Below are 25,641 nucleotides of genomic sequence, written 5' to 3' on the forward strand. Positions count from 1 at the left end.
CCTGGGGTTTCCAGCACAGCAGCACCTTGTGGGGATGATAGATGGGTCGAGTTATTTTTTTTAAAAATATTTTTTATTGGAAAAGAAAACAAACCCTGTTTTCCAAAAGCAGTGAGAGCTTCCACACAGCACCAGTGTCAGTGCATCGAAGGCAGAGGGGCTGCAGCCCCAGCACCCATGCACATGGTTAGAAGTGATGGAGGAGAGGGGATGTGGTGGTTCCCAGGGGTGGTGGCTTTGTTTTTCCCAGCTGCTGTAGGAAACCCCTGCCCTGGACGAAGGGATGCTGGAAGAAGTCCCTTGGGCTGAGAGCAGTCTTCAGGTGAGCAAGGGGCTGAGTGATGAGGTTATTCAGGCATTCAACACCCAACCCTTATCTCTGGCACTGGTGCCCAGCAGAGGAGTGAGGAGGCTCCTAGGCTTGCGAAAGGACACAGTAAAGGCAACTCATTTGTGCCAGGCAGTGGAAAAATGTGTGTTCTCATCCTAGCTCTCCAGGTCCATCCCAGTGAACTCCAAAACCAGCTAAGAGGAGGTGAGTAGGATGCACCGGCATCGGTGGTGAGGCAGCAGAGAGAGGGGCAGCCCCTCCTGCAGTATGGGTGGGTTTGCTCTCTACAACGCCAGCAATTAAAACAAGGCATCTCAGTGAAAGAGGAGATTGTGGGAAGGAGGAAGGAGAGGAGAAGGAAGACTGGAATGTGGGCCAGCTACATCTGGACTTACAGCCCCACAGGCACCATGTCAAGGGGCTGACGAGGATGCTGGGCTCCCGCTCTAGTCCTTTCCCTTACTCTTCTTTGCTGCATCCAAGAAGTACAAGAGACAAGAATTAGTGAGTCTGCCAGCAGCACTGCAACCCCCAGGTGCTGCCATGGCAGAAACATAGCCAGCACAGCTAGCTTGGCGTGGCGCAGGGGCTGCATCCCTGCAGGCAGCCTTCCCTCACCATGCAAAGCCACTTTTTGCACCAGCCCCACTGAGGAGAGGGGGAAATCCTTTGTCCCCTCAAAGTTGGTGCTGACTTGCAGAGGTGGACAAAGTTTTTTTCCTAGCAGCATCTGCATCCCACCAAGCCAGCAGCTGGACTTGGGATTGTCATATGTTCCGATGCAGAGGGAAGAGCAGCCTATGTGATCCCCCCCCACACACCCCAACCGCAACGGGCCAAGCTGTCCCTGGAGAGCCCCTGCCTGGGGTCTCAGCAGGACCCTTCAGGGAACTGACAGGCATTGGGGACTGACCTTTGGACTTTGACTTGATCTTAGAAGAGCAGGGTTTAGTCACATACACAATCTCCTCGCACTGGGCATTGTACAGGGCTTTCTTCAGGATGCCAGAGCGAGTCTTCACACCCGTCTGAGCGCTACAACCCCCCCAGCTCTCAAATTTGTACTTGCAGTCAGCTGGAAGACAGGACAGAGGCATCAAAGCCAGCCAGGACACATCATGGGTACCAGCCCTGGCCAAGCAGCCCAGAGTGGTCCCCAGCCACCCTGCCACCATGCACCCACCTCCAAACTTCTTCTTCCAGTTGCAGGGGATCTTGCACTTGAGCTTCTTACTCTCATCTTTGCAAGTCCCCTCACGGTAGCCCAGGCCACAGTCCTTGCTGTTGGGGACGCAGGGTCCCCAGTGCCAGTCCTCACACTCGGAGACATCCTTCTTCACCTTCTCTGCAAGGGAATGGGGAGTGGGTGCTCACTGTGGGGGCATGGGAGCACACCCTGGGCTGCTGTCAGCCCCCAGCCCTGGGCTGCCCCTCACCTTTCTTGTTCTTGCCAGCCTCAGTGGTGGCAGCCAGCAGCATCAGTGCCAGGAGGAGGAGGAGGCCCCGGATCTGCATCCTGCCTGGGAAGGAGGGAGAGAATAAGGCAGGTGAGGAATCAGGGTGTGATGCAGCAGCAAGGAGGTGGCACAATGGGCGGCAGGCAGCCTGCCTGGGGGTGAGATGACAGATGCCTTCATTACACACATGCACCTGTGTGTGTGCATGTGTGGACACCCCCATATCCTGCTCATTGTCACCCAAATGCGTGTATTAGTTGCAACAGGAAGGTTAATTGTGAATCTCACCAATTGCCTTTGGCCAGGGAGTTGTTGGGCTAGTTCTCACCCTTGCAGCCCCTGCATTGCCCCCGCAGCCTCGGCAACTGGGGAATGACCTTTGGTTGGGTGCAACCAGGACCAGGCTGCCCCCAGGAAGCAAAGCATCACCTGCCCGCACGCTGGCAGTAAGGGTCCTGCTCCCTGGTGCCAGTGCCCACCCTCTACACCCTGTATTTCTATGTTGCTCCTTTATCCAGCACCCAGCAGGCTGACACTCCACATCGATGTGCCTTCTGATGAGGGGAATGCAGCTGCCATGGTACCTTTCTCCAGCTCCAGAAGAATCCAGGGATGGAAAGAAAAAAGCCCAGCAAAAACAAACCCACTGCGACGAGGGGTCTGAAAGCTAAATCAGTGGATTAAACACCACAAAAAATAAAAAGTCTTCACAGCATGGGAGCTCATTGGAGAGATGGAGTGGGAGAGCCGCACCCACTGCCGGCTCCGCAGCAGCCAGCACAGCAACTGTGCACACAGCAGGGGGTGTGCATGCATGTGCATACACCTGGGAGCAGGTTAGGGATGAGGGTGCATATGTACAAAGGTGCAGCTCCTGGGGTCCTGCCCCCCAGCACGGTGGCCTTGAGCCAGGTGACAGCTCCCCTCCAGCTGCCACCATGGGGACACAGCTGTCAACACTAGCATCCCAGCTCCCGCTCCCAGCAGGAGTGCAGATGTGCAGAACCAGCGTCTCAAGTCTGGTGGCCCCTTCCCTGCTCCCCCAAAGCCCTTTAGGATGACACTACAAATATGTAGTACCCGACCTGGTTCCATGAGGGGCACGGCGGAACCAGGCTAGTCAGGACTCACCACGTGCCCTGGGGGACATCAGTGCAGGGAAGAGCCTGGGGTTAGCATTTGCTCTCTGCACTCACCTTTCATGCATCCATTGCTGCTAAGCTGCCAGCTTCGCTCTGCATTGAACTGTCACAGGGAATTACACAGCCCGGCTGGCTGAAGGCGCAGCTGAGGGGGTAAGAGCTGCCTTCCCCCTCACCCAGCCTGGCTGGGAGCCATCCTGCCAAGCACAGCACAGCTCAACCCTGTTCCTACCCAGCTACCTTCAAAGGAGGCAAGGGCTCAGCCCAGACGGGCCGGTTGCAGATGGCAAGATGGGGGCCGAGTTGAATTACAGGCACTCCTGTCCTGCTTTCTGCAGCAGCTTGGATGGGGCAGCACCTCTGACACCCACACTATTCACAGCATCCCGTGGATTTCAGGTGCTCTGTAAACTACTTATTTCCTTAGCAGCAGAACATTTCCCTGTGCTCTTGCACCTGCCTCTCAGCCCAGTTCCTTCCAGCTCAGATCCTGCAGACATGGCTTATGAGCAGTCAGGGTGGGCAGCCCCAGCTGCGGTGCTCACCCTTGCCTCCCCTGCAGGCATGGGCTCCCTTTGCTCCCCCCAGCATGGGCACTGTGGGACCCTGACCATGGGTATGCAGGAATGTGGGAGGGGAGGCTCCAAGGGGCAGCTCAGCTGCAGCTCCAGGGAGTCTTGGATCTGCTCCCAGGCTCTGCCCAGCACCCCATGACCCCCAGGCAAAGGTCTGCAGGGACCCTCAGCCATAGCTCATCCTAAAGCATTTATAAGGGAAAGGGAGCGCAGTTTTCCAACTGGTTTTCCAGGCAGCCCTATCCCTTCTTTGCCAGTCAAATAAGAATTGTTCCTGGTCTAGCTCCAGTGCCTGCAGGCATCCCAGCTCCTTCTGCATCCCTGCAGGGACCTGGCTCCTCTCCTGCTCAGATCCTGCCTGGCTCCCACACTGCAATGGTCCCTTTCAGGAATGGGCTGCACGAATGGAGCAACCTGGAGCATGGCCACACCGTGGCAGTCCTCATTTCCTCTGCCGCTCCGCCCCCCCCCCGCCCCCATCTTCTAGCTGCCATGGGTTTGAATAGTCTAGGATCAGCTCTATGAAGAAAAGAAAAAAACAATAATTAAAAAAATCACCTGGTGATGCTGACGCAGAGTCCAAATAGCCACCACTGCAATGGGACCTCTTTCTGGACACCGCTCAGGGCCAGGCAGCGCCACGGGCAAGTGTTTTCCTTCGCATGGGGCACATGCCCCTCCCCAGCTCCTGTCCCCTCGCTGCTGCCCCGATGCTTTCCCTGCCAGGCTCTGGCAGCCCCTCTCCCAGCGGCAGGAACTCTTGTCTCGGCTCAGCTCGCAGCTGGCTCCGGCAGAGCCGTGCGCAGGGCTGAGCCCGGGCTGAGCTCTCCGGGCAGGAGCTCAGCTCGCAGGGAGCCCGCGTCTTGAGGCGCACTCACCCTGCCAGAAGAAACTTCCCTGCTGCTAGGAGAGGGGAGATTGAGCTTTTACCCGCCAGGTTAGCGTGACCAAGAGGCTCCGCTGAAGGTGCTGGAGGGGAGCAGAGCCGTGGGGGCTGTGGGGCTCCCCCCAAACGGCCTCACCTTCCCTTGGCGGCGGGGAGAAGGTGCTACAGGAGAAAAGGGTTTGCTTTGCGTTCTGCCTGCGCATCGTGGGGCAGAAAGGGGAGCAGGCGGCGCTCTCCCACGCTTCTGCCTCCGTTCCTCCCCCGTCGGGACCACGTTCCCCACCCCGGTAGAGCCCGTTCCCCGGCCGGGGAGCCCTCCGCCCGGATCCCCGCTGCCCTCCCGGGGCGGTCGCCGCTCGCCTCGCCGGAGGCGCCCATCCCCGTGGCGTCGGGCGGGCAGAGGTCGGACCCCGAGAACGGCGGGGTTTGGGGGGGACGGGACCCCCGCTCCCCCGCGGGGCTGGGGGGCCTCACCTGCGGGGCGGGGGTCGGACCCCACTCACCTGCGGTGGGAGCGGAGCCGCTGCCTTTGTGTGTCGGCCGCGTGCGGAGCCCCGCGCAGCGCACAGCGGCCCCTGACGTCAGGCTTCGGCCGGCAGCGGAAAAAAAATTTAAAAAAAGGTGGGTTTTGGTTTTTTTTTTAGCTCAAAACTTTTCGCAAGCTCCTCCTCCGGTTCCTCCGCCCCCGGCCGGACACAAAGGCAGCGCGGGCGGCGGAGGGGCGGCCCCGGGGGCCTCCGCGTCCCCCCCGCCTGCGGGGTTCGGCTGAGCCCGCGGCTGGAGGGGGGCGAGCTGCAAAGCTGGGCAGGGCAGCGCTCCCCTGGGGCTGGGAGAGGGTCCCTGGAGCACCCTCGGGTCCGGCTGGAGGGAGGGGAACCACCCCGTGTCTCCACCAGCTCCGTGGGTGCCTCCTTCCCCATCAAGGCCGTCGGCGTCGATGTCCCGTCACGGTCTCTCTCTGCTCTTTTCACCCTTCTCTGGTTGCTCTGCCCCGCGGGGAGTGTCCTGGGGAAGGGGGTACCTGCTCAGCACCCGAAGCAGCACATCGCTTCCACGCCGGACCAAGCGTCTCTCCAGTCCTGTCCCTTGCGACCTGCCTGTCCCCAGCCTGGCCGTGCTGAATCCCTTCTCCTTGGACCAAGCGGCAGTTTAAGATCAGATGGCTGGCTGGGGATGAAAGGACCTTGCAGACGTGACTGCTCCCTTTCCCCTGTCCATCCCTTTTTATTAGGAGGTGAGGAGGGGCCAAGCCAGAAAGGCAATTGTCATGCCAGAAGAATGGGGCTGCTTTGGGGAATGGAGCAGTTTTTCCACCCCTTTCTCTGGAAGAAGGCTGCTGAGAGCAGGGCTGCCACAGGTGGGCTTTGAGCGGAAGCTGGATTTTATGAGCTGCTTCAAAACTCTTCCCGAGAGATTCCTGCATTTAACTCACACCCTGCCATCAGTTTCCTGAACACCTGCAAAAGTTTAGAGAAGGGCTGGCAACTGTGTAACTGTGTCTTCTCCCCTGCCTGCTGTGTACACAGGGTGCTGCTCGGGGTGGCAAGGGGCTGGACACTCTGGGCTGTACCTTTGAGCACAGGGTGCAGAAACGAGCCCTTGACAGCTGGATTGGCAGCAAAGCCAGTAGTGTCCCCACAGCTCCCCATCGCTGGGCCTTTAAACCAAAGCTGAAGAAAGCTATGGAGACATATCATAGCTAAAAAGAACGGGAAGGCGGGCTGCTTTTGGCTGGATTTCAGTGGCATCAGGTTTTCAGATCTGAGTTGTGGGGCTGTGATGAGCAAACCAGGGCCTGGTAGAACGGTGAAAAAGCTGGATGTAGGGCAAGTGCTGCTGCTTTCCTTCAGTCATTTCTGTCTGGGAGCCAGAGACACCGCTGGGGGCCCCAGGGCCGAGCAGTCCAAGGTATGGTGAAGCACTATGCAAATTTTGACTCCTTCCTCCATTTCCAGCCATTCCCATTCCCATTCCCCTCCTCAGGCTAGGGACCAGGAGACAAGTGCTGACTGCATGGGAGAACAGAGATGCATTGGTGCACATCACTCTCAACATTGACCATGCTTGGTCCTTTCAGGCCTTTCCTGAAGGATGTGGGGGAAATGGCTCTTTCCCAGCTCAAACAAGCAGCAGAAGGCTATGTTTGTAGAAAGGGGCCTCATACTAAGGGAAGGAGGGAAGAGAGTGAGCATGACCAGCCCAGGTACATTATCCTGCAACTGCTTAACTCGAGCTTTTTACCTCTAAAAACATCCCAAGATAATTCTCGGCATGTTCGCTCCACAGTTTCCATCTCTAGTTGAAGCCTGATCCTTGGGGATCCTGCACAGTGTGGCAAAGCCAGCATGGGGACACAGCTACGCATGGGGCGAGGTGGGTGGCTTTCCCTGTTCAGACTTGCAGAGGCAGGTAATCGTTGACATGGCTAACTGCTGTCACGCCATTTCTGTTTAGCTGGGGCTGGGCTTGCATGGCCTTCCCAGCCTGCACACATGCCCCCTGTGCATACACCTTCAGGTGTATTTCCATCCCACAGGAGGCCAGACAGATCTTCAGACCTCTGATACCCAACTGTAAGGGAGAAATGGGGGATGCTGGGGCCCTTTGGAGAGAAAGGCAGGGCTTTGCCCCAAAGGTAGACTGCCCCTTTCTTAACACCCCTCATCACAGCGATCGCATTTGGGACTGCTTCTCTCCCTCACCATAAATTTGACACCGGAGCAGCCAGAAAACTCTTATTGCCATGGTTACTGACTGTCCTCACTGCCGAGACATAGGCCAAGCGCCAACACACAGGGATCTGGGAACTGAAGCAGAGCAGGTCCCCTCCTCCCAGTCACACGTCCGCCTGGTCCCCGGGCAACGGCCCAGGGAAGCTGGGACAATTTGGTGTGCCTTACACCCACTACAGACCCCCACCGTTAGCTCTAGGCGGGAGCTGAAAGGCTGAAGGTGATGAAAAGGTGGTGTGGGGGGTGGAAGGGAAAGCAGCTGGGGAAGGAGCCTGGTTCTCCAGGCAGGGAGGGGGCAGCAGGAGCAAAAGGCAGGCTGCCAAACTGCCCTTAGGAATCTGAGTTTAAGGTATGAGCGCAGCCCCCCTCAGCCACCATGTCCATCCTCAGCTCCCTCACCAGCACGCTGTCGGCTGGAGCAGTTACCTCCCTTTGCAAAAGAAACTCTGCAGGAAAGATGTTGTTGGCCACAGTTGTCCTTACGAGTCCAGGGCTGGAAGCAGAAGGGTCCCTAATTCACCACTTTTGTAGTCCTCTCACTGGAAATAATCCCAGTCCTCGACGTTTCAGAAAGAAACTCAACATTGCAGCTCTGATGCTCAGCAGGATGCCAGTGCTCCCCTCTGGAGCTGGGAATGAACGGGAAAAGCCCCTGAGCAGGCTCGCCCTCTGCAGAGCACTGTAGCTGGGGACAGCTCATGACAAAATTGGCTGACAAACATTTTGAAATCTGGAGGCTGGATGCTGCTGCAGTACCCACTGATAGCTGCATGGCTACGAAGGGCAGGGCAGGCCTGACATCAGGGCTGTCGCCTCCTCCCCTGAGGAGGAACCAGAGCAGGGCAGGAACAGCCCAAAGACAGTTCCTGACTCACTTCCAAGCCCTTCTGAATCAGTTGGGATGGCAGTGCACTTTCTCCCTGTTCCACGTTACACCAAATACTTATGTACCTCACAGAGTAGGGGAGAAGGTCCCTCAGGACAAAGTTACTGTATTCAGCAACTGTCCCAGAAAGATGCTATGCAGGGAAGCAGGCAAGGACATGGCCCAGCAGGGAACTCCCCAGTTAGGACAGGGACAGGATTCTTGGGGTACAACCTTGAGGGGCATCGCCGGTGCAACGTCCACTACGTTCTCACAGATGCAGCTGGAGACAGGAACTAAAACATCCATCTCTTTATTTCAGTGGCAAGAAACAATATCCAAACGGTCCAAGTCAAAAAGCGATGGGAATGCAGGCTAATGCCAGGCCCTCAGCCTGTCAGAGCCAGCACCCTTACAGAATTACAAAAAATACAGTCCTACAACAGCAACTAGAAAACACAGATCCAGGTATTGCACAGAACCCCTGCTGTCCATAGGCAGGGCAACCAACACCCCCTCCACCTTCGCTGAAATATAAGCCAGGCTAGGAATTGCACAGCAACTCAGCTCACATGCGCATGGAGGGGCCGGGTGGGGAGGGGAACAGTGTGTCTTTTAACTACCTGTACAAAAACTATAAGGGAAGATACAAAACTGTGGAGAAATGGGGAAGCTGGGGCTGTAAACACCTGTGGACTGGGCTATGGGGGAGGAGTTTGCACCTTTGACAAGATGACAGTGCCTTGTCCTTTGGTGGCCAGTGAGCAGTGCTGATGGGAATTCTGGGTGCTGCTGGAGCATCCCAGCTCTGAACATGTTGAGACACTATTGTTATTAATGTCCAGTCCCGCTGCTGCCTCTTGGCACTCTGCACTGCACTGTGCCTCTGTTCCCCACCACAGCATACGCCATTCTCCAAGGGAACTCTGTCTGCAGTCAAAACACATGAAGGTTATTCTGGTTCTCCGTAGTATCCTCATACCCTTTTTATGGTTTTGATATTAGGAGAGATTTGAACGGTGCTGCCCAGCACTACCCTGTGGGCACAGCTGGGTGTAAGTGCAGGTGCACTTACATACAACCCATGCATCAGCAGCACCCTCTCCTTGGACCCAAGATATGAGCAGCAATCCGCTTCACAACTGCTGCCCACCCAAAAGGGCCACGTAATGTCTGCAAGGTCCAGAGTCATCAGCTTAACTCTACCCCTAACCCCTGCTGGCACCTCCTGGTCCCAGAGACTGTCAGTGCTTCAAATGCCTCACTGAAGGGCTGGCTTGATATCTCTGTGGATGCTCCCCACCCACAGGTAAGAATGGTCATGGTGCCTCAGGCCCCATGGCAGGTGGTAAGTGAAATGACATCCCATCACAGGCATGGCTCAGGGCTAGAAGCCCTGATGCTTCCTATGCATCCAAATCCCTCTTTCTGCTAAAACTGGAAAGGATGAGCTGGTGACCGGCCCAGGGAGCTTGTGCCTGGGCTGGTCAAGCTCCCAATTTTTCACTGCAAAGCCCTGCATCCACTCTGGGGGATGGCAGGAGTCAGACTCATAAGATGCATGTTGACAGGCTGGGGAGCATGGGGCAATCCCTGAGAACAGCAGATCCCAGCAATGCCCCTCCAGCCCAGTGTAATGGCTAGCACTGGGGAAGGAGCTGAAGCAAGGAGGGCAGCCAGATCCAAGTCAGCATTTGGGAAATACAACGGGCTCCATTGCAGCCTGCGCCCAGGCTAAGCACAGCTCTCCACCACAGCTATGTGCTGCGGCACGCTCACACAGAGATGCCCAGCAGACACCAGGGATGCCGGCTGCCCTATCCAGACCTGTGGAGGGAAGGATGGTGGGAGGGCTTGGTAGTCTCCCTTCTCTGCCTCAGGCCAGACTGCCGACTGGTTGAGCACTAAAGGCAAATGGGAGGGCAGTAGCTGTGCTGCTTCCAGTTGCACACCAGCCCCAGATGCTCCGAGGAAAGGCTGGGTGCACCAGCATCTTCCCTCCTGCCACAGAAGGCCCTGGTAGGGACAGAGAGACCCGGGGCAGCTGACAGGACGGAAAAGAAGGCAGGAGTAGCAAGTCATCGTGCTTCCCTTGGGGCAAAGTCTGCCTCAACTGTCTGCCCGCATAGTCTGCTCCTCCTGTGTCTGTGCCAGACAGGAGAGGAGGAACAGGACATGAACCTAGCCAAGCATCTAAAAGAGGGGCACTGCTGGCAGGGAGAAGGTGTGACCAACAATATCTCACAAGGATCACAGGCAGGAGACTGGAGGTGGGGGTGCACTGGCATCACCCTTATGCATAAGGGTGACCTGGAGCAGTCCAAGCTGAAGCCCTAACAGGGCTGCAGGATGGAGCCTATCCAGGGCAGGGAACGTGGTAGGATGAGGGCAAAGAAGGGTACACACAAAGAGCCAGGTCAAGTCCCAAATACCTGCTGCCCTCATAAACAGAGTCCCAGCCCAGCCTGGGGCAGTGCTCTTCTGTCTCCATATCCGGAGATCAGGTTGTGATCTAGGGAGGGCTGGGCCAGACTCACAGCTCTCTGCCAGTTGCTGTCATCCTCTTCTCGTCCTGCCTGAGCTGGCTTGGGCTAAGGCACACTGAGCACTACACAGCTGTCTCCTGGTCCTCCCGCTGGATCATCTGGTAGTGCTGTCGGTTCTCGAGGTAGGCAGCTAATTCAGGATCATTGGCTTTCTCAGCTCGGTGCTTGGGGGTGTCTCCCTGCACAGGGTGGGCAAAAGATGTCAGAGCACCAAGCACTGCCAGAACACTGCCTCAACACCCAAAGGTGTCCCCATTCCCCCACTGAAAAGGTGAGAACCCCCATCCAAGCCCCGGGCAGTAGCTCAATGTCCACGTGCTCATCACAGAGTGAAAGCCTGTTCCCAAGAAGCCCAACTTTGCCACAGAGCTGGAAGCTGTCCTCTGAAGGGCCTCGGCAGAAACTGGCCCCAACTATCACCAGCCCCAAAAAAGGAGACACAAGTTGGTCCCCATGACCTGCTCTTACCCGGTGCTGAGGGGGCAGGCAGGAGAGGGTGAGGAATGAGGGGTATGTCTGGGGAATGCCCAGGAATACCAACCCCCCTTCCATCTCACAGCCTGGCTAGCGCTCCTGCTCCCAGAGGAGGATCACATTTCACCAGCTTATTGCAGCCATCTGGACTGCGTCCACTAATGAACTCCCGCACTCCATAAAAAGCAAATCTGTTAACAGCTCCCAGCTCCGTCTCCTCTCCCCTTTCCCTACCCCTGCTCTTCCTCGCCAAGTGCCTGGGCTCTGCCATGCTGCTCAGAAAGGCTGCGGAAGCCTGGCACTCTGCCGTGGCAACTGAAAACTGGACCCAGAAGGGATGCTTGGCCTGCCCAGCTCATCCTCTGGTGTGCAGCTGGGCACGGGTGGCTGTGGCAGGGTGCCAGGGCCTCCAGGGCAACTTGAAGTATATTTCTCCAGCAGGAACAATGGTCAGACACATGGAGCCTCTGCCAGGCCCAGATGCGGCTGCAGACAAAAGTACTCCCATGTATGGCTAAAAAGAGGCGTGATACCTCAGGAAACTCACACTTTTGTCATGCACCCCAAGACCTGTGCACACCCTGAGGTCCCACACACCCGCAGCCAGGGGCAGGAATAATGTTCCGTGCTTCTGTGCCAGCCTTCCTCATGGGGCCACCTCTTCGCAGCCCATGAATGCAAGCTCATTTAACAAGGTGGGGGAAAGACCAGAGGAGGAATTGAGTTTCTTTCCCATCCCCCTGCAGAAGCCCCACTGCCCTGCTGCCTGCCTGTAGCCTGAAACCGGAGCTGCCAGGGCCCCCCTGCCCAGCCAGGCCGATGCATGCCAAATTATAAGGCTAAGCCTCCCTCACCGCTGCAGGGTGTGGGATCTGCCCCCTCCAAACCTGCACCACAAGTCTGACACCAGGGCTTGTAACAAGGTGGGTTTGTGCCTACGCAGGCAGGCTGTGAGCTGGGGCCCATGCGAGGTCAGTGTAGCAGCGCAGCGTTGACCCAAACAGCTACAAACGGAGGCATGTATTTGCACAGGCACGTGCAAGCCCCACTCCCCGAGGCAGCTTGTCATGCCTGAGCAGGGCTCCCTTTTTTGCTGGCAGGGTGGGGGCTGCTCCACTCATGCAGCAATGGGGGCCAGGGCCACAGAGGCTGTGCTTCCAAACCTACCTGCTTTCCCTGCCCCTCCCCAGTCACTGCCTCACTGGGCACTGCTGTCTTAACCTGTAGCTGCCAGCTGAGTCTCCAGCCAGGCTAGCCCCGCTTTGGGCACTGCGCAAAGCCCAAGCCTTGGCCAGGACCAAGGAGGAGTGATGGGGAGCCATAGACTGTCTGTACAACACCTCCCTGGCAACTAGGAAGGGGGTTGCACATTGCCTGAGGCAGCCCCCAAGCTCAACTGGCCCCCAGAGAGTTTGCACCTCTCTGGGCTCCTGCCCTGTGCCCCAGACCCATAGACTGCACTTGTTGACTTGTTCCCACATCTCCTCTGCTACAGCCCGTTGCTAGGAGCCTCTTCCAGATAGACATAAGCATGTCCTCTGTGCTGTCCACCCACCCTGGGAACGTCCTGCACCAAAACACAGCCTCAAGTCCTCTTCCTACAACCTCTCTGTTGTGACTAGCACAGCTACCCAGCACCAAGGTACATGTCAATTAACTCAGCATGTGAGGGAAAGGGCTGCCCCTGCTCCCCTGTGGAGAGGAGCTCCCTACACTCCCATCACGGGCTGCCCACAGCCCTGCAGCTAGGAGGGAGCTCACAGTGAGACTGTCCTTGCCCTGACCCCGGACAGTGGGAAGGAGGAGATAGAGATGAGACATTCCAGCCCCTTGCTTCTAATTTAATAAAACAACAGGGAGAGAAGCACAGGGAAGAGAGGCATTTAACCCTTCTATAGCTGGGCTCCACTAGGCAAGCATGGGTGCTTCATGTCAGCTCCTCTCCGGCTAGCAAAGACCCCAACCAAAGCACCTTTGCTCTGCTCTTCTGCTTGGCCCTGCTCCTGGCCAGACTCTGGGTCCTCCCAGAAAGTCCCACCACCAGCCCTCCTGCCATCACCTGCAGGTCTGTCTTCATGAGTGAAGCACCAGCCTCCACGATGTAGTGGCAGATAGTGCGCTGGCGTAAGGTGGCAGCCTGGTGCAAGCTGGTTTCGCCACTGGGGAGGAGAAAGCGGGAGATGTGAGAAGTCGCCCCAAAATGTGGACATGCAGCATGCGTGGGTGGCAGCAAGGGACAGCCATTCAGCTGCAGCAGAAGCTCATGGTGGGTGGCACGCTTGTCCTGGCAACTCTAGCAGAGGAGGGGATGCTGCTCAGGGACAGTCAGTCCAGAGCAGATTGGGAATCATGGTAGCAATGAGAGTGAGGGCAGCTGATAAGTGCCTAGACAACAAGTCACCTCACAGAGGGTCTGGCAAACAGGTAACGCAAGTCAGCAGCAACTTACTTCTCCTCCTCCGTGGCATCAAGGATTTCTGAAGGGGCTGTGGAGTGGAAGACAGCACACATTGAGTGAGACTGCTGCAGGGCAGAGACAGACCCACCTACTCCCCAGCTCCACTCTGCATCTTTTCATAGGGGCTGCTATTTCCATGCTGCCTGCAGATGTCCTGGCTCCAAAGCACTCAGGCCAGTAACAGCATCCGACCGCAGCTGAGCCCAGGGAAGAAGAGTTGTGGACTCTACAGTATAGAGAAATACCCAAATAAAAATAAAGCAGTCTCTATATCAGTGGGAGCTGCCAAAACCAACAAGTCAGTTGTCCTGAAGGCAGAAGCAGGACACTGAGAAATGCTTCCCAGAGACATGCTGGTCCCTGCCAGCATGCAGCAAGAGCCAAGGAGGCACCCCAGTATTGGCAGAGAGATGCCAGGGAAAGCTCACACACCAGAAGCAGGATTGTAGCAAAATCAGAGGGAAGGGATCTGAGCCTCTCTGAAAGAGGTTTGGACTTCTTTGGCACCTGGGCTCCTTTGCTAAGGGTGGCACTGGCCCCAGCTCACCATTGTCAATGATGTATTTAACGATGTCCTTGCTCCCCGATTTGACAGCATGGTGAAGGACGGTCTGGCCCGAGGAGTCTCGCACCATCAGGTCTCTCCCAGCACGGTGCAGCTCTTGGAACTACAGGATGGCCAGATGGCTCAGGATGAGTTGCCTTTCCCCGCTTCAAGTCCCAAGCCCCAGCATCACTTCCCTGGGGTGACTGGCAGGTTGTGTGGACATTCAGGGCCTGGCAGGGAGCTTTGTCCAGCTCAGCCACACCCCCAGAGTCCCATCCCTCCATGTACCTCAGGAGAGGAACAAGGTTTCTTGCTAGGAGCCTGTCTGGTCTGCAGCCACCACTTCTAGAGGAAGGCTGCTGACAGGAGCTGCTCTAAGGCAATCATGGAGTTTGGCTGAAAGGGCCAATAGCCCGAGAGAAATGCCAGAGCTGATCAGGCTGTCAGGCGAGCACTCAGAGTCAGCCCCGGCCACACATCGCAGCAGGCAGTAGGAGTACCTACCTTGATGAAGTTGCCACTCTTGGCAGCTTCTATCAGAGGGTCATCTGCAAAGAAGGGAGATTGGGTCAGAAAAGCTAAGCTGCAAAGCCATCTAACTGGGGAGCCAAGGGTTAGGTACTGCGGACTCAACAGTCAGCTGGAGCAATTCCAGGTGCTAACCTTTTGGTCAGACTGGTTTCACACGGCTCCTCTGCCTTCAGACAAGCCAAGGGAAGGAGGCAGACCCTACATAGCCAGGGGTGCAGCGAGACCTCACCCTCAGGGAGGTACACACACAGGGAGAGCAGTCTCTCTGCCCATGGGCAGAATGACTTGCGATGGAAGCAGGGAGAAGATATCCTGTGTGAAAGCCAGCAACCAAGACAACTCTCACCCATGATTCGCTCACACTTCCAGGCACTGGGCTTCACTCCAGGAATCTCAGTTTGCTCAGCTCAGTGAGGCCCCTGACCTTGTGCTCCCACCTCCTGAGCTCCTCCTGGCACAGACAGCCCCCCAGCCCAGCCCACCGCACTAGGCTCTGCAGGTGGAGGATTAACCCATCAGCCATGCCATTTCCTGCACGGCAGTCAGGAAGGTGCCTAGCCAGGCCACACTGCCAATCACTGTCAGGTCTCTCCTGCCCAATTCTGGGGTCACTAGTCTGCAGGGCTTTGCACTCCTATCTAGCACACAGACAGCAGGGCACCTGCCTGCATATCAAGGAAAGGACAGGCCAAAAAAAAAAATGTGTCAGGGACTCAAACCAGCATGATCTGTGGGGTGGTGTGACAGGACTTACCTTTGTGTGGCAGGTAGCACTCAGGATCAGTGCTGGAAGTGAAGAAGAAAAGGTGTAACTAGCCTTGCCAATCCTGGTATATCACCCAAACCGGCACACCACAGTTGGAGGTATGGATGTGGAGAATCCTGCTCATGGCACTCCCACGTCAGGCAGGGGACCTCCTACATCAGCAAAGTCAAGGGACTTTGCTGCTCTTTGGCCGTACTATCCGCTTCTTCCCTAGAATGGGTTCTTCCCCCTCCCCACTCCTATTTCTACAGCTTGATCCCACCAGCTGAGCCACCTGGTGATGCCCCACTACCTTCAACAGCACTGGGCGAGGAGCAGGGAGAATGGAACAGCATCTCACCCCGTGATTTAACTTAGCAGTGAATTCCCGCTTGTTCCCAAGAAGCCCCTCTGTAATCTGGGCCAGGGATCAATGCTGTAAAGACAACTCTGGCTCTCCCACAGTTGACCATCCTTCCTGGGGTCCATCACCCCCACTCCAGACTCACCTTGGGGCAGGAGAGGAGGGTGGAGAGGAGGAAGAGGAGGGGAATGCAAAATGGTGCCCAGTATGTGTGGCAGACAAGTCAACAATGTCTGGCATAGCAGGAGAGGTGCCCACGGTCTGGGTGATCACCAGCTCAGGGTCCAACACATAGAGCTCATCCTGAGAGATCTCTGTCACATAGTTGAGGTGCTCCTGAAAGGCATAGATCAGCCTCCTCAAAAGCAAGACCTACTTCTGCACCGCTCCATCTCCCATCCCCTCACATCCCATGCCTTGTAGCCCACGCACTTGCTCAGCAGAGTGATGATGGCTCAAAGAGTCCTTAGAGCTGTCTCTGGGAAGCCTCAGTGTCTCCTTGTCCTTTTCAGGCTTCCCATCTCCTCCCAACCTAACAGCTGCCCCACACATCTCATCTCCACATCCCCATTCCCATCTTCAGATAATTTGGGGAAGTATTTAAATGCTGGGTAAGATAACCCCAGGCAGTAGGTGCCCCGGCCAGCCTTGCTACATGTCTATTCCTTACCCTTTCAGGCAGCTTCCAACCCAAGTCTCTGAGCTCCCACCCACACTTCCTCCCTTTTCCACAGGAACCTGGGCTGGGTCCCTCATGCCACCCCCTGGGCTGATGCCACAGGGCAGGGCAGGGAAGTGGTGTAAGACCTGTGTGTCCCTGAGGCTGAGCCTGCCTGCTGGTCCACGTGAAAGCAGGACATGCCTTCCCAGCATATGGTGAGGGGGATGATGGCAGAAGATGAGGCCACACTCACCTGTGCACGGTCTATCCTGTAGAACCGATCAGCTGTGGTTGCTGTAAGACAGGGACAGAGTGAGAGAGAGTGATTCTTGGCATAGGATGAGGGAGACAGACACTTTCTGTCACTGACTGCTAGTGAACTAATCAGCTACTTTGTGGCCTGCACAGAGGGTACAGCAAAGCAAACAGCAGCCCTTGACCAGGAGCAGCCTCATTCCCTTCAGGACCCTTGCTGTTCTCTTTACCCGAGAAGCAGCTTCCTGCGCTGACAGTCCATCACACCCTTGTGCAACACACCTTTGCTTGCTATCTCCTCCTCAATGACTCCTGGCAGGGAGCCACGTGGAAGGCAAGAACACACCTAGCTGATGGCATGGCCTTTCTGGGGGCTTTCAGGTGCTCTAGCATTAGCCTGAGCAGACTACTCAGGGCTGTGCAATGTCTCAGCATTCTCAGCACCAGGAAAGGAACTACTCCAATTTAACATTGTGCATTTCGTTGCACCACGACAACAGGGTGGCACTTCCCCCATGTCCTGACAGGCTGCTGGTGCCCGCCTAGGCAAAGTTGCTGTGGTGGGACCCTTAGGGACTCAAGGAATTGTCTCCGCAAACAGAATGGGAATGGGCCAGAGCAGATAGAAGGAGTGAAAGAGCCCTGTTTATCCTGGCCTGGTTAGGGATTTATAGCCAGGGAGCTGCTGCTGAAGGTTTATAACCCAGCCACTCTAATGAAGTGGTGCTGTCTTGAATGAGGCTCCAGCCTTTTTTCTTGACACATTTTCCCACGCCCAGAACCTCCTGCTGGGAGACTGGCAGGACAGAAAGCAGTCCTGGTACAGCAGTCCTGGTAAGTGACACCAAGCAGCAGCAGCAGCTCCACAAGCAGGGCTGGAACCCAAAAGGGAGAAAGAAACAGCACAAAGCTGTGCTCTGCTGTGCTCTATGCCCTGCTGCTGGGAAGTCAGGTAGATGAAGCGCCATCATCAGTCATTTTTCTCAGCCGACTTTGCTGACCAAGAGCTCTCCCTCTGTACCTCAAAGGCAGAGGGAGAGGAGAAAGCTACTTTCAGGCAGAGGAGATGCAGCAGCTGAGGTCCACTCCCATACCACTGGGATGCTCCAGGTGAGCCTCACTCCCAGAACGCTGGAGCAAAAGGGGCCCCTGCCTGCATGACACAGGAGAGCAAACCCAGCAGTGCCGCTGTGACAGGATGCATGCTGCCAGGATGCCTTCTATTCTGCAGGCAGCAGACCAACAGGTGCCTCTCGCTCCACTCATGGTCGGCAGCCAGAGACACAGCTGGAGGGAAAACATGGCTGCGCTCAGCCACAAAGACACCAACATCCCTCAGTCGCAAGTGGCTCTCAGTGGCTTGTCACTAAGCGTTTTTCCCCTCACTCCCCTAAATTCAGACAGTCAGCACTCCCAGCTGAAGATAATACTCACAGTCTAGGAAGCACCACTTGGGCGATAGCTTCTGGCTTGACAGTGTCTTTGGTTTGGCTCCATCTCCCTCCTGCATAAAAATAGAAGAGGATAAAGTCACTTCTCTTTGCCCTCTCCACCTCTCCCCAGAGAGATCCTCCTGCTTTGGGAGGTCCTTGAACACATGGAGGACCACAGGTGCTTGGATGGGAAGGGGAACTTGAACACAGGCACAGCATACAGCAACAAGAAACAGCACGGCACAGGCTGGAGCTGACAGACACCAGCTCACTGGAGGGAGATGTGTCACAAGATGAACCCACAAGACTGGCACAGTGCACATGACAGGTGGGCCTGGGGGACAGAGCGAGGCCATACACACCTGAAGGAGCAGGCACTCTAAAGCAGAGGGCTGTGGAGGAAAATCCTGCAAAAAAGGCAAGGAGTGCCATTGCAGCATTTGTGTGGGTGCCCCCCCAGCACTGCTTTCATCCCACGGGGGTTTGCTCTATATCTGGCTTTTCACACTGCCTGGACAAGGTCCCTGGTCCCTGCCCAGATCTGACACCAGAGCACAGTGTTTGCAGGAGAGAAGGGTAAATCACAAGGTGACCAAGGAACACTAGCCTCAATGCACAGCTTTAGAGGTGCAGGAGGGTGCAGAGGTATCAGTTTGCCAGGCTGCTGCTGTAGGAAAGCGCAACCTCTGAGCCCAGGAGCTGCTAGCCAAGTGCCTGTCTGCTTGTCCTCTCCAGCGCCTGGGCACAAGGCAGGCAAGGGACAGACATGCAGAGCGGGCAGAGCAAGGAGCAGATGCCAGCATGCGAGCCTGGGTAAGCAGCTCTGCAACTCAGCCCTGTGGGACACTATGCACATGCTGAATGGGATTTCCTCAGGCACAAGAGACAGCTCACCGGGGACCGAGCAAGGTCCCTTCAGTCTTCTGAGAGAAAATCAGACTGAGCAGTGTGGCACCAGGAAACATGCTGAGGGCTCAGAAGGCATTGTTCACCAGGAGTAAGGCTTATGCAGGCTGTGTCCAGGCCATGGACATGCACTAGCACATTGACAGGAGCACAGAAGTTACCACTTGCAAATGAAAAGAGGTGGAGGAGGGACAACCCTAATCCAGGCACCTGAGGAGACAGAACTGTGCCAGGATACATGGAGCCTGCAGAAGACTGAAGGAACACAGCACAGCAAACAAACACAGGAAAACCCTCCCTAAACACTCAGTGGATAATAGGCCCCCTTAGAATGAGTGGTGGCACTGCCCCACATTTTTTCTGAGCCCCTGACACTCTGGACCTGAAGAACCAGGTCAGAAGAGCAATGCTGAGAAAGAAGATGCCAGAGAACAAGGAGCAACAGGCCATCCCACCTGGGATATTGCCTCCACCATGGAGTGAAGGCAAATCGTGACCTCCTACTAGAAGCAGGAACTTGTGTGTTGGTACATACAGGTCAAGGAGGCTTAGAAATCCCTTCCCTAAGCCCCTTCATTCTTGGCATCCAGCTGTGACTGCTTCCCAGGCAAACCCTCACCTCCTGCAGCTTCTCAATTTGGGTCCGGCATAACTCCAGGTCACTGTCTCCTGGAACCACGATGATCCCCAGTGGCACAGCTGCATGACAGGGAACAGACACAGCTCAGGGAGCAGCCTGTGCCCCAACCCCAACACCTCACACAGCTTAGCTGAGGGCACTGCCAGTCTCAGGGACTGCTGCTCCCACCCCCTGGTCACTCAGCTCGTCACTCACAGGCTTCCTTCAGCTTTTCCTTGTCATAGTGCAGTGCCTCGTAGTCATGCATGCTGATTCGGCTCACTCGGATCCGCAGCCGCTCGGGCACTGGCTGCTGGCTGCATGCAGGGGGGAAGGAAAAGTGACAGAAAGTGACAGTGCACTTTCTTTTTACCCCATTCACTCCTCCAAAGCAGGCAAGAGCACAAACTCAGGTGGGAAGCTTGGCACTAGCAGCTTCTCCAGCATCAGTCTGGACATACTTCTGTGACCTGATACCTTCCCAGGCCCTTCTTGAGAGAGGATTTAAATACCTCTAGAAGTGATATTTCAGGCCCACCCTTTCCCCCTCCATCCCTTCTGCTTTGGAGAGGAGGTGGCAGGTTGGTCTGAGGAACCTACTCATTGAGCAGAGGCATAGAGTTGCGCCGCTTGGTCTTCTGCACCATGTTGGCTTGATTGCGTATGGAGATGTGGATGCAGGAAGGCGCCAGCTTGCAGGGCTCTCCATCTACCTGCATGGGAATGGCCTTGGACGTGGTGAGAACCACCTGTCGACACTGGCATAGCCGCTCCCCATGGCCACCGACCTGCAAGGCAGCCTGTGAAGGGTCCAAAGTGAGAACAGAGCACGGACTGAGGGGTGGATGGACCATCAGTCAGATGCTGCCAGTGAACTAAGTTCTGTAAAGGATCCACAGAGACTAGGGCATGACAGCACCTTGCCTAAATCTCAGAGAGCAGACACTGCCAAACAGGCTCAGAAGAGAAGCTGGGAAGCCTGACCAACTGGACTAGTTGCTCCCCTCATTGCAGTCTACAGTTGTGCTCACCAGAGATGTCATGGTGAAGCCAATAACTTCAATGCAGCCATCGTCATGGCGCTGTGGCTCGAAGTCATGGTGCTCCCCAGGGTTGCCCCAGGGCATGGTGCCTGCACAGTACCTGTGAAGGGATGGCAAGCAATGCATGGACAGCAATCCCCAAACCTGGGCAGGGATCTGTGGCATGGGGGTGAGAAGCCCAGCACATGAGGGCAGGTCCAGGGGCTGCTCACCTGGGGATGTTCAAGAAAACCAGGCACTGGGGCTTCAGGTCCTGGATCTTGGAGGTCAGGTCTGTCCCATCACACTGGAGACAACACAGGGGCATTCAGGCTGCTGTAAGGAGGGCTTGGTCCACCCTACCCACCTGGGAGGAAATGACCTCCTGCTCTGCTCCCCACAGTGACTGTCCTCAAAGGCAGAGGAAGCCAATGCCACCAGGAACACAGCCTCCCCCTAGTCCTGAGATACACAGGGTGCCAAAGGACCAACCACTCCTTTCCCCTTGGCAACTCAACCCCCTCCCTGGCCCACAGCACCCCAGCACACTCACAACCAACTTGACGTGTTTTGCTAAGTCTTTGGAGCTCCCCGTGAGGAAGTCGGAGAAAGCCGTCTGCCAAGGCAAGAGACAGCATTAGCACCCACATGTTCCTGGAAATGGGTAGCCAGAACCCTGCCACAAACCTTCAGACCTCATGTGCTCAGAACAGCAAACCCATTCCTTGTCCATTGGCAAAAGCTGTCTCTTCTCTCCTCCCAGAACAACCTGATGCCTTCCTCTGGCCATTTTGCCTACCAAAAATCTGGGGGTACCTTTAGTAACACCTCCCAGTATTCCCTTGACAGCTCAGTCCCAGCTTCAGGGAAGAAGCCTCCTTCCAATACCTGAAGAGAGCATACAAGAAAGCTGGGGAGGGACTTTTTACAAAGGCATGTGGTGATAGGACTAGGGGAAATGGCTATAAACTGGAGAGAGGAAGATTTAGACTAGACATTAGAAGGAAATTCTTCACAATGAGGGTGGTGAGGCACTAGAACAGGTTGCCCAGGGAAGTTGTGGATGCCCCATCCCTGAAAGTGTTCAAGACCAGGTTGGATGGAGCTTTGAGCAGCCTGGTCCAGTGGGAGGTGTCCCTGCCCATGGCAGGGGGGGTTGGAACTAGATGGCCTTTAAGGTCCCTTCCAACTCAAACCATTCTATGATTCTATGATGGTGGGTCTCCTGTGAAAGACTCAGCAGCAGCAGAAGAGATGGTACTGAGCTGCACTCAGCATTTGGTATTGTTCAAATACCAGTCACTCAGCCACACCTTGGTAAGGAGGTATATTGAGGACGGAGGGATAGACAAACAGACGACGCTGAGCCACAGAGCTCTAGAGGCGAGATACAGCAGGGTGGCATTAGCCAGGGAGCTGTATGTAGCCCAAGGTATAAAATAAAAGACCAAAGTAGCATAGGGACTCTATGGAAAGGTTTCCCATTCCTCTGCAGGGGGGACAGCCTGCCTCCCCACAGCTCCAGGGAGGTTCTCCTTGGGTGATGATCCATGAACTGAAGAACAAGAACAATAGTGGCAGGAGATCAAGACAACAACAGTACCACGGGCCAGAGAGCAAGCTGCACTGCCAGCAGCACTCGCAGCCAAAGAGGAGCTGAGAATCCCAGGGCTGCAGTCTTTCTCAAGCACCTCTCCTGCTTTGGAGGCATCTCAGCTTGGGTGCATGTTTAGGCCTATGTAACTCAGACGAGTAAATTGAGGGTGTGGACAGGATCAAGCCTGTGCTCCAGCTGACACCAAAGCTGCTGTGAAGGCATGCCCAGATACCTTCCACACACTCACCCCAGCATAGAACATTTTATTCCGAAATCGGCTGTTGAACTTCTCTGGGTTGGCCTCTAGGGAAAGGAGAAAAAAGCCCAGCTTATTGGCCTGCAGATGGAAATACTTCACTTGCCAGCTCTTCCCAGACACGGCTCTCCAGCCAGCCTCAGCCAAGAGGCAGCCCCCAGCTGTCTTCCCATGCAGACACCCCTTTATCCCCTCTGCAGCCTCTACTCCTCAGGTTTCACCCCCCATGCTGTCCCTGGGGCAATCCTCTTGTTCATTTTCCTGAGGAGCACTTTACAGGCCCACCTCTGGGACATTCCATCACCATAGATCCTGCCCCAGTCCTGCCAACCCCCTGTACCTCGGGATTCATGGAACTCCAGCGTCACCCGTGCATCAAAACCAAGGCTGAAATAGTTATTGAATACATCCAAGGGGAGCTGATATGGAAAGAAGGAATAAAGATGAGGTTGCCAGTTTGTGGCCACAGCAAAGATGAGGTCAGGCTCTAGCCAAGCCATGCACCGTACTCATGAGGCTGAGGGAGCAGAGGCTTGCCTTCCCCTGAAGAAAATACAGAGGTCACCAGGTCACCATTTTGGGACATGACCCAAAGGGATGCACTCTGCTCTCCAAGGTAGTGGCAATCACCCATGTTTCCGCTAAAGAAACAGTCTCGGGGGGACTGGGCTTGTATTTATTATAAGCTGTGGTTGAAATCCACAGGCGAACATTTAGTTCTGATCTCTACATGCCTCCACCATGAGTGCTGGGGGTCAGAGCCATGAGGAGAGGAGTGGAATTGGAGCAGGGAGAGAGAAACATCAACACAGCCCTGCAGCCTCAGATGCTGGGACTGCTTGAGTCAGTGGGAGAAAAAGAACACAAACTCCCAGTAAATGGAATGAATGTGGAGAGGTGTCCCACCTTCTCAGTGGCTGCCTCATCCTTCTCCTCAGGGTTTGCATCAGAGTTTGGCTCCACATGGAGGTTCCAACGATCAAGCTGCACAATGTTCCCGTCTTCCACATGTGACAGGATCTTGGACAGAGGCTCATCTGTGTAACCCTGGTGAAGAGCAGGACTCAGTGAGTGTCCTACTTGCCTCTTGTAGAGATGCCCAGAAACAGTGGGCTTTGGAAAGACCCCCCAGAGCAAAAGACATAGAAAAGATCGATTCCAAAAAGTGCGACTTTAAATTTAAAACAATACAGCTTCCTACTAAAATCCCCCAAATATTAAAATACTGATTGCTTTTGTTAGTATCCTAATAGATTATAATCTAATGCAGAATCATTAAAATACCAGGGGAACAGTAACATCCAAACGGCACTTTTTTGTTGGCCAGTATTTAGGGAAAGTCAAAATACTCGGTCCATGCAAATCCCCACCTATATGTCTAGAACTGGAGTCAAATCCCTCAGCCTTGCTCTGTCAGCAGTGGGCTTTTGTGCCTATCACTTACCCCACCCCAGTTCAGCGTCCTGGCCAAATCATTCCCTGTCCCCAAAGGTAAGATGGCCACAGGAGGAGGTGGATTGAGCCGTAACTGGTCCAGAATGGAGAGTATCCAGCCCACCTGCTCCAGCAAGAGAGTACAAAGAAACAATTAGTGATTTCAGGGTCTGGCAGGCAGGTGGGGGTGACTTGGAGTGCTAGCAGTGGCAGAGGGTCAGAGACACAGTCCCCTTAGCCACCACCAAAGCTACTGACATTCACATATTTAATGCTCCAAGTGGGTGCTGTGGGAGACACCAGTAACATCAATGAGGACACTGGCCCCCAAAAGTGCTATAAATCCATACATGCCACAGACTAGCACTCCTGAGGCAGCATGTGTACCCAGTACCACCAGCTGGGCCACACGCAGTGCGTACATTTTGCCCCATTCTGGTTTACAGGAAGGAGGGCTGTTGCCAGCACTGGAAAGTCCTGGGGTGAAGAGCACCACATGCACGCAGGGGCTGGGGGACTCACCGTGCCATCTCCCCCGCACGCCAGGATCCGGAGGTTGTGGACCTTGCGGTACAGCTCCAGCCTGCAGGGAAAAGGGAGGTGGAGGTGGGGAGGGGAAGAAGCACAAGGTGTTATGCAGTGGCTGCAGGGGTCCCTGCCCTCACACAGCCCTTGCCATTCACTAAGCCCCATGTCTGTCTCCTTCCCCATGACCACAGCAGTTCACAGCAGCCACAATAACTTTGCCTTCAACCAGCTCTTCTGAAGAAAGAGTAATGTACTCACGCCTCCCTGGGTCCACCCTGACTGAGGTCAAAAACTTGCCGTGGGTTGAGATACCACATGAAGGATTGGATGATCTTGGCTCCCTATAGGGAAAACAAAGACTTCAGGTAACAGGAAGTTCCCAATGGATGGCAGAAGGTGGCATCTGGTCCTGGGGACGGGCCAAGACATAGTTCTGGGGGAACTTGGGCAAAGCCTGGCTTAGGTGGGAATTGCCAGGCCTCAAACTGGCACTGTGGGGGTTGCCTTGCCTCGTCTGCAGCTGAGACATCACTAAAACTATGATGAGACCTCAGCAGCCAAATAGCAATGCCCTCACAGAGGTGTCTTCTCAGGAAGATGTAGGACAAAGCCATACCTGATTCCCACCGCTCTTGGGGTTCACGAACACCAGCAAGGGCTTCATGAGAGGAGCTGGCATGGGCTTGATGACAAAGGGTTTCCACCTCCCTTCCTGCAAGAGACATTGCAGGTCCTTCAACAAACCCAGAGAAATGCAAAATCTCACCTCCAGCTGAGCCCCAGTAACACGCAGGTCAGGTGCAGGAGGAAGAGAAAGTCCCAGCCACCCCATAAGCTCTGTAGCTGAGATCTGCCCTGCCAGCAGGCACCCTCCCTCCACCTCACCCTCCTTAACTTCAGCAAAACCCCCTTGTCCCCCAGTTCTGATTCTCATTCCACGGTCCTTCCACAACAAGGTCATTCCCAGTTCCCTTGGCTCATACCTCAGCCCCCTTTTTGCTGGATTTCCGCTTGAACGATGTCCTCTTCTTCTTCTTACTAGATTTCAGTGGATTCTAGAGAGAAAGGAAACAAATCCGAAAACTCCATGAGGAGCTGCTGGGCAAGCAGGAGTCACAAAAGATCCGAAAGAGCTAAAGTGTCTTACCTGGGGCCGCCGGACCCGCAGAATCCAGGTGGGAGGAACGACGACAGCAGCATGAGCCCCCAGAGAGCAAGGCTCTTCAATGTGTTGCAGCATGAAACATGACACTTTGCTGTGATACTGGCGAAGCAGA

General features: G+C 55.4%; 2 protein-coding genes across 5 annotated transcripts in view; both read right to left on the minus strand.

Annotated features, from left to right (window-relative positions):
- Nucleotides 1–77: 77 nt before the first annotated feature.
- MDK (midkine) lies at nt 78–7,517 on the minus strand. Of its 2 annotated transcripts, none has more exons than XM_069858135.1 (5): nt 7,499–7,517; nt 1,768–1,851; nt 1,515–1,676; nt 1,245–1,406; nt 78–803 (listed from the first exon to the last, which is right to left on the minus strand). In XM_069858135.1, the coding sequence occupies exons 2-5, from the start codon at nt 1,844–1,846 to the stop codon at nt 778–780; spliced, it is 429 nt and encodes a 142-aa protein (XP_069714236.1). In that variant the 5' UTR covers nt 1,847–1,851; nt 7,499–7,517; the 3' UTR covers nt 78–777. The 2 variants fall into 2 exon arrangements, with proteins under 2 accessions (XP_069714236.1, XP_069714237.1); XM_069858136.1 differs by lacking the exon at nt 7,499–7,517 and adding an exon at nt 4,895–4,967.
- Nucleotides 7,518–8,285: 768 nt separating this feature from the next.
- DGKZ (diacylglycerol kinase zeta) overlaps nt 8,286–25,641 on the minus strand; it is a 41,892-nt gene continuing 24,536 nt past the window's right edge. For 2 of the 3 annotated variants that reach the window (XM_069857981.1, XM_069857980.1), the window contains exons 8-31: nt 25,512–25,628; nt 25,348–25,419; nt 24,981–25,076; nt 24,623–24,705; nt 24,359–24,419; nt 23,847–23,960; nt 23,309–23,449; nt 22,743–22,821; nt 22,394–22,449; nt 21,103–21,165; nt 20,783–20,856; nt 20,559–20,670; nt 20,128–20,327; nt 19,744–19,844; nt 19,528–19,607; nt 18,004–18,073; nt 16,568–16,608; nt 15,799–15,989; nt 15,299–15,330; nt 14,518–14,561; nt 14,014–14,134; nt 13,458–13,494; nt 13,068–13,167; nt 8,286–10,713 (exon numbers count right to left, since the gene is read on the minus strand). In XM_069857981.1, the coding sequence (XP_069714082.1) occupies nt 10,597–10,713; nt 13,068–13,167; nt 13,458–13,494; nt 14,014–14,134; nt 14,518–14,561; nt 15,299–15,330; nt 15,799–15,989; nt 16,568–16,608; nt 18,004–18,073; nt 19,528–19,607; nt 19,744–19,844; nt 20,128–20,327; nt 20,559–20,670; nt 20,783–20,856; nt 21,103–21,165; nt 22,394–22,449; nt 22,743–22,821; nt 23,309–23,449; nt 23,847–23,960; nt 24,359–24,419; nt 24,623–24,705; nt 24,981–25,076; nt 25,348–25,419; nt 25,512–25,628 (2,202 nt within the window). In that variant the 3' untranslated portion in view covers nt 8,286–10,596. Of the gene's footprint in view, nt 10,714–13,067; nt 13,168–13,457; nt 13,495–14,013; nt 14,135–14,517; nt 14,562–15,298; nt 15,331–15,798; nt 15,990–16,567; nt 16,609–18,003; nt 18,074–18,364; nt 18,410–19,527; nt 19,608–19,743; nt 19,845–20,127; nt 20,328–20,558; nt 20,671–20,782; nt 20,857–21,102; nt 21,166–22,393; nt 22,450–22,742; nt 22,822–23,308; nt 23,450–23,846; nt 23,961–24,358; nt 24,420–24,622; nt 24,706–24,980; nt 25,077–25,347; nt 25,420–25,511; nt 25,629–25,641 lie in introns of all 3 variants that reach the window. The other variant, XM_069857979.1, reaches the window with a different exon arrangement.

This window comes from Phaenicophaeus curvirostris, chromosome 5, assembly GCF_032191515.1.
Source record: "Phaenicophaeus curvirostris isolate KB17595 chromosome 5, BPBGC_Pcur_1.0, whole genome shotgun sequence".
Lineage (NCBI taxonomy): Eukaryota > Metazoa > Chordata > Aves > Cuculiformes > Cuculidae > Phaenicophaeus > Phaenicophaeus curvirostris.